The sequence below is a fragment of the Podarcis tiliguerta genome (assembly GCF_965153285.1).
Source record: "Podarcis tiliguerta genome assembly, chromosome: 5".
In the NCBI taxonomy this organism is placed as follows: Eukaryota; Metazoa; Chordata; class Lepidosauria; order Squamata; family Lacertidae; genus Podarcis; species Podarcis tiliguerta.
In genome coordinates, this window is record NC_139538.1 from 61,232,747 (window position 1) to 61,240,314 (window position 7,568).

General features: G+C 37.7%; 1 protein-coding gene across 5 annotated transcripts in view; it reads right to left on the reverse strand.

Annotated features, from left to right (window-relative positions):
- Window positions 1-7,511, reverse strand: part of CC2D2B (coiled-coil and C2 domain containing 2B) — a 35,747-nt gene extending 28,236 nt beyond the window's left edge. For 3 of the 5 annotated variants that reach the window (XM_083443481.1, XM_083443485.1, XM_083443484.1), the window contains exons 1-7: window positions 7,371-7,494; window positions 6,450-6,535; window positions 5,274-5,342; window positions 3,801-3,867; window positions 3,185-3,264; window positions 2,856-2,936; window positions 1,777-1,869 (exon numbers count right to left, since the gene is read on the reverse strand). In XM_083443481.1, the coding sequence (XP_083299607.1) occupies window positions 1,777-1,869; window positions 2,856-2,936; window positions 3,185-3,264; window positions 3,801-3,867; window positions 5,274-5,342; window positions 6,450-6,497 (438 nt within the window). In that variant the 5' untranslated portion in view covers window positions 6,498-6,535; window positions 7,371-7,494. Of the gene's footprint in view, window positions 1-1,776; window positions 1,870-2,855; window positions 2,937-3,184; window positions 3,265-3,800; window positions 3,868-5,273; window positions 5,343-6,449; window positions 6,536-7,299 lie in introns of all 5 variants that reach the window. The other 2 variants (XM_083443483.1, XM_083443482.1) reach the window with 2 other exon arrangements.
- Window positions 7,512-7,568: the final 57 nt, after the last annotated feature.

The window sequence follows — 7,568 nt, forward strand, 5'->3', positions numbered from 1 at the left end:
TTAATCATAATAAAAAATAAGTGTGATAGAAATATAGAGAGTGATGGGACAGATACCAACAGAAAGCAATCTACATAAACATGTTGGAATAGATAGAGGTAATTTCCAGAGAAATTGCTTCATATTTTTATGAGTCCAGTATGTTTTATGTAGTGCTGTAACACCATTATTAGGACCAGTTTTCTCACTTCTTTCTAATCTTTCAATAGGTCCTAATAAAGGAAGCACCTTATTGTTACCCTTTGATTATTTATAATGGATAAACATTGATAGCTACAATTTTTGTTATATTTTACTGTTTTCATTGGAATTAGAAAACTCATATTTCAACTTTCAGATTTAATGAACAGTATCCAAGTATGAAGAATTAAGTGATTCCTTAATACAGTACCTGGATCACTATTTTGTATCTCTATGAAAATAGGCATTTTCCACAAATACTTCAGAAATGAAGTATCACCAATACTGTTTACATTCAGAATGTGCAAGCATTTCAGTGCATGGTCTAGTCCGGGGTAGTCAACCTTTTTATACCTACCACCCACTAATGCACCTTTCTTGATAGTAAAATTTCCTTACCGCCCACCTAGAATCCTGAAACCCCCACTAGTGGGCAGTAGGGACCAGGTTGACAACCCCTGGTCTAGTCCATAGGTGTGGGGAAACAGGCAGTACATCTCTGATCTTGTTGAAAAACAAATATACAGGGTCTGGTGCTTTGTGTAGCCCAAATACCTAATCTCTCCCAGTGTCTCTGCTTAAACAAATATCAGTGTATTTCCCTCCAGCAACAAAGCAAGTGAAAGAAATGCATAGTGATTTCATCCAAAATGCTGTCTTCCTCACTCTCATTCACTTGAAAACAAAATAAACTTCTGTATTCATTTTCTATAGCTTCTCACATATTTGTTCTAAGGACTCTGATATAGTCATAAAGACACAGGGCCATGCCAAATATGGTTCCATGCCACCCCAATCTCCAAGCAGTGAGAGTCTCCAGGGATTGTGTGTTTGCACGGGCTAAATTTCCTTGGAAAGAAGGTCAGTAGAGACTGTGGTGTCTTTAAGCTATATGGTTTTATTTGCATACATATAACTTGAGCACAGGACAGAGAGGCTCACAGAAGTAATGTCTTGCTTCTCCATTAGCCACAGCTTTGGATTCAGAACATAGCAAGACATGTTTTTGTCCCTAGCTCTCAAAGCATCTCTCTCCTTCCAGCTCACTCACAAGCCATCTCTAGTCCGGCCCAGATTGTTGCTCATTTTGGCACTTTCTCACCTATATACAACTAATTGCAACCCAGCTCATCCCTTTGAAGTAATCAACAGAGTATTAAAGTGGCCAACTGTTCTTTGCAACACTAGAAAGTGTAAGAAAAGTCTGTGAAAAAGTTAAATATTTTAAAGAAAGCTCCAGTTCCACGAGAATTGTTTATAAATGTAAGTCAAATACTTTTTTGGATCATGGTCAAATATATCTGGGAAATCTATGGTACAAGGTACTTTGAAAAAAAGAAAATGAATGAAATAAAAATTCTTTTTCTTTTGTTTAAGGCTATATAGTTATTTTGTATATAAGTTTAGGGCCACTGAAGAAAACTTTTGAATAGCTCATTTCATAATTTTCCTTTGTTAACAGAGAAAGTGAATTAACTGTAGCTATAAACAACTTCAAATACTAGACATCTATTTGACAGAAGACTTTCAAGTCACTCCAACATCATAATGCAACAGAAAAGAATGCACTTTGTATGAAGAGAAGAATAGCAGTACCTGGTCAATGACCTGATCAGTTTCTTTCAGCTTTGAGTAATCTTCAAAAGTTGATGTAAAAAATATAAAACCCTCATCAAAGGAGACTTCATTCTAAGATTTAAAATTTGGTGAATAATTATCAGTCATTAGTGCTAAATACTGGGTAGCCTTCTCTTTCTCCAGAAACTTAATTTTCCTTTATTATCCGTTATTATATCCATTGACAACATCACCATGTAACCTAGCACTGAGGCTGTTTACTCCCTCCCTCCTTCTCATATTCAGTCTTCTCACCAAGTCAAGTCACGTGTTCTTATATAAAAACCCATCAATTCATCTCTATCTTTCTCAACTTAAATTTTGGTTCATCATCTTCTCATTCCCACCCTGTCTAATGAAACATTTTCCTCTTAGGCCTTCCCTTATAATGCCTTAGTTCACACACCTCTGCCCATAGCTTTGTTGCCAAAATCATTTTCCTTCTTCATCATTCATATCTTAGCACTCTGAATGTAGAGGGGAGACAGCATATGCCAATCTTTCTGTAAACAAAGGTAATTCCTATCTCTCAGTCTTCTCTGGCTGACCTTCAACTTCAACTTAAAACACCTCTAGATCATGTTGCTTAAGAGGGAGCGGGGTGCTTATTTGGCTTTTCTCAAATTTGTGCCACAGCAAGAAGCAGCTCTAGATTACAGAGCTATCAGAGAGATATATTTTTTTCAGAGGAACAAGTAGCAAGCATCTCCCTCTTGATTCTCCCCTCCCCACCTCTCTGATACCGAGATTCTTGAATATGCACCGTACATTTAATGCACACACGCCTCCACCCCCCAAGAATCCTGGGAAATGTAGTTTATACCTCACAGAGCTACAACTCTCAGCACTCCTAAAAATGTCAGTTCCCAAGATTCAGGACTGAATGATACCCATCTTCTTGATGGCACAGGTGTTTTCTATATGTAATGACAGGAGTAACCAGAATCACACATTCTACAAAAATATGCTCATATTAGAATTTGTTGCACCAAATTGAATATAAAAAGCAATGGTGCAGCTTATCAGTGTTGGCAGCAATTTTACAAATATTTTATTACCTCAGTGGTCACTTCAGAGTTGTGTTGGTATTTTTTAGTATCAGAGTAGGGTTTGTCGCAAGATTTTTCTTCTTGTTCAGCCTAAAACAAAGGATATTTTAGTGTGCTTCTTGTTATTTTAAAAACACAGAGAAAACAAGAACTGAGATAAAATGCAGGCTTTCCATATTCAGCACTTAACTTCTTTCTTCTGATGTGCTCCAATTGGTATGGGAGAAATGATGAGTCTTTTAAATTGTTTGAACTTACCACCTTTTATAGAATCATACATACAATAAGCTAGATGTTTCATTTGAATGCTAAATCAAAATTCAATTAAAACTATTTACCTTAACAGTTCTCAACTTCCCTCTCACTCTATCCCGTAATACTTCAGTTAATCTACTTTGTTTTTCTTCTACAGCCACTGCTATTATAAAAAGCACAGACATTTAAAACACACTTTGCAATAAAATACTTGAATATTATCAGAATGTATTTTGCAGTACTTTTCATGTAGACAATTTTGGATTCTCAAGAAAATGACAATAATCCAGTAGGTTTTTCAAAGTTTGTGAAGGATTTAGATTAAGTATTCTTTATTTGAGTCATACATTCACATTTCAAGCTCGCTCCTTAAAGTGCAAATTATAAATGAAAGTGCAATTTAGTTCACTGCACAAGAAAAATGCAGAAAACACATGATTTCAACATCTGCACAAAAAGTTGACAAGAATCTAAAATTAGAATATTCTAATTCTAGCACATCAGAATAATCTGTATTATTTTTTATCAAGTGCTAATATTATTACAGTACTTTAGAATAGAATGAAAACAGGAAAAGGTCATATGCAGGTTTGACGTTTGAATAACATCTAAATTTAATCTGAGCCACATTTGTGGAAATGCCCTTGAACTTCATTGTGATATGTTACAACTTGGTAAGGAGTAAAAACATTGAGCTACCTTCCTGTGGATTTTGGTCCGGGGTTTCTTTTTGTTTTCTATCAACATGTATGTCATCTTCAGTCTGCTACATTAAACAATTTACCAAAAGAGAAAAGTTGCAATGAAATGATCAAAACTATTCCCTCACATTTTTATTCATTTTTTCAGCTGTATACATCATACACCATCACCCCATCCAAAATGTTTACTAGTGAGCAACCTACAAAAACTTCAAGTTGTGATGCAGGCAAGGTTTATGCCATCATTCAGATAGTAAATGGAATAAACAAAGAAGAATGATCTTCATATTAGAAACAAAATAACATTTAGAGTTGGTCAACATGCTATAAACATTTAATTGTCCAAGATACAAGACGTCCCATGTGTTCAACAAATGTATCTATATGTATAATGGAGTTCTCAAAAACTCATTTCCATTTTAGTTCCTCATGTTCAGTGGCGTAGCTAGCCACTCGGGTGCCAGGTGCAGCACGCGCATCCTGCAGCTGAGGGTGGAGCAAGCCACCCATAGGGGTGGGGTGCGCTGCGTGGAGCCTCTCCGCCGCCTCCCCCTCAGCTGTAAGGCAGCTGAGGGAGAGGTGGAGGGCAGATGCAAGTCCCACACTGCCATTTCAGGCAGCATGGAGCCTGCAGACCCCAAGCCACTACATCACTCCCAGGAGAGACACATGGCTTGGGCATGATACAGGCCCCGCGGTAAGGGCTTGCCCCCGCGGTGTGGCGCCCAGTGCCAGCCGTGTTTCGTTATGTTCATTGACTGAACTAAAAAGTTTCATGAGCCCATTTAAAAAGAACAAAAAAACCCCAAACCTCATATTTTTGTCATTTTGTCACCCCGCCGCCCTCAGTGATGACACCTGGGGCGGATCCGAACCCCCATTCCTCTGCCATGGCTCTTGTTGTACTTAGAACTTCTAAAGTGGCCTTTTGAGAGATTCTGAAGGACTAAAGGAAAATAGAGAAAGGCCCCCAAAGCCCCTGAGTGCTCCGCCAATGAGTCTTGGAAGTGAATGCAAAACAAAATATTACAATATGAAATGATTGCAAAAACAGCAACCTTAGTTGAAGTGCCTCACTTCATAATGTCTAATGCTGGCTTTCCAACCTAGTGTTTCCCTCCAGGTGCTCTAGACTACAGCTCCCATGATCCCTGACCATTGATCACACTGGCTAGTAGGAATGATGGAAATTGTAGTTCAAAACATCTGGAGGTATCAGGTTGAAGAAAGCTGGTCTAGAGCAACTTACCCTGATGTCATTATATATTTACCCACACGTGCAATAAAATGGCACTGTGCAGTTAAGATTTCACTTTCAAGATAAAAATGATTTGCTGAAAAATACATTTTCCATGAAAGCACTGTAGAGAAGAGATTACTTCTTAAAAAATTAAAAAGCAAAGGCTTTCCAAACTCTTGCTTCAGTAAATGTTTTGCATGCTATGTGATGGGGTAAAATGTATGAACGTACCTTTCTTCTGACACTTCTTTTCTGTAAAGATTTACTTTTCCTTGCAATTCTTTCCTGAACCTTTTCTTTCTGGATAATAAAAAAGAAAACTGTCTAAAATCATAATCTATATGATACACAACTTCATAAACAAATGTAAGTAAAAGGGTGATGTTGCATAGAAGGATGAAGTCAGTTTTAGGGAACTCCTTCCTAACTGAACCTTTGGCGCCTACTGATTATTTTTTTTCACTCCACCAAGCATTTCAATCCAAGTCAGATGTTATAGATGTAACTTTTTAAAAAAACTTTTTATATAGTATTATTATAAACCATTTAGAGACTATCATAGTAAAGCGGTAAATAAATAAATAAATAAGAGGGACTACATGTAGATGAGTAATTTGGGAACTAAATCTCACTATCCAAGTTATCTTCTTACACTAAATAACCTCAAGCTTTTCAATAAATTTCAGTACCATGACATGCTGCTTTTAAAAATATTTGATTATATTGTTAAGGTTGGGCTTCTTGCAATGTAGGGATGTTCACTATAACAATTTTGTTTGTCGTTATAAATAACAATAACAATTAATTTCAGGATTTTTATAAATATTTTTTATTAAAGATTTTATTGGGTTACAAAAGTACGTGCATTGCCTCTATTTGCAGGTGGTAGAGTGTTTTCTACAAATATGTTACATTTGATGTGAGACATTAATGTAGTATACTGTATGAGGTTGGGGGAGAAGAGAGGTGAGGATGGAGAGTGCAGGGGAGGGGAAGTGGTAAACTTACACTCTTTTACATAGTGTATGTGTGAGGTTGTTGTGTTAATAAATTTCAGTTTTAATCAGTAAGCAACCACATCCTCACCTCCAAAGAGGTGTCTGCTTGCCTGAGATTTTAACCATTAGGGAAATATCCGGAAAACATAATAAGGTGTTGTGTGACTACAACCATAATCTATATGTATTTGTTTTAAAAATACACTTAAGTCTATTATCTATAGGAATATTATAATAAATTCAGAATAACCGTATTGTCAATTTTAGTACGTTCTTGGGGTATAATAATAAACATATGCCTGTTATTATGATCTTATCTAGAATAAAAAAACTGATCAACAAATCTAATTATTAGGGCATTGTAGCTGGGAAATAATGTAACCATTTAAAAATAGTCTTCATAGCTTGCCTTTGTTTTTCTATCCAGTAGTATTCCTAATTCTTTGTCAGGATCCATTTTATATAAAAACTGGATTCAGTTGGTCATCAAGGAAACTGGGAAAGAATATGCAAAGTATTAAAATATAAAAACCAGTCCATCTTTACTCCATTCCACATATTTGTGTCTATCACAGCTCATCTTATTCTTTTGCCTAGTACAGAATGTTTCTGTGCCAGTACTGCTCATTCATTGAGTGCAGGTGTAGAATGCAGAAGAAGTGTGTGCTGATGTGCATACAGAAGCTCTGTGTGACCTGGAACATTCCAAAGTCAACCACAGCTCATATACCAACCACACTTGAGCAGCAGCTGTCAATCCCCTGGCAGGCCACATCTGATGGCTTGTGAGTTCTATGAAATAGCTGTGCAGGCCTGTTACAGCGACTAAGCAAATGAAAGCAATATTGTTTCAAGTGGCTGCCACAAGATAACAATGGAATGCAAGCAAGTCTAAGAAATAAGCATCCAACTTGAGAAGCCCTATTTGAGAAGTGCATTAATACCAGCAAGTTCTGACTGAGAACAGGAGTTTTGCTATTGCCAATAAACATGGTCCAGAAGTTTAGAACCAGAAAGTCCTAAGTTCTTAGAATCGCAGAACTGTAGAGTTGGAAGGGACCAGCGAGGACCATCTTAGTCCTGCAATGCAGGAATCTCTCACTTAACAGGAAGCTCAAACACCCCCCCCCAAAAAAGATGGAGAGTCTCATGCTCTACTGACTGAGTTATCCTAGAAAATAAAAATGCAGTAAGACAAAATCTTATTCTTCCTCTTTTTTGACCCCAGCACAGAAATGCACCGATAGGCACGCACCCACCTCTTCAAATACTGAAACTCCTTCTCTCCCCACCCCCCGCCCGCATTCCTAACTAGCTGGACCATTTCCTCCTGAGGTGAGCTAGAAGGGAGAGAACCGTCTCCTCAGCCGGCCAAGTCCATTTAGGGTGAGGCAAAGTGAAACGGCAAACCGCTCTGAAGCAGAGAGACCGTCCTCTCCCGCCCTGGCTATAACCGTAACCTTTCTACCGTTAGCGAAACAAGCACGCGCACCGCCTCCCTCCATTCCGCCCCGCTCGTCATCCAGCC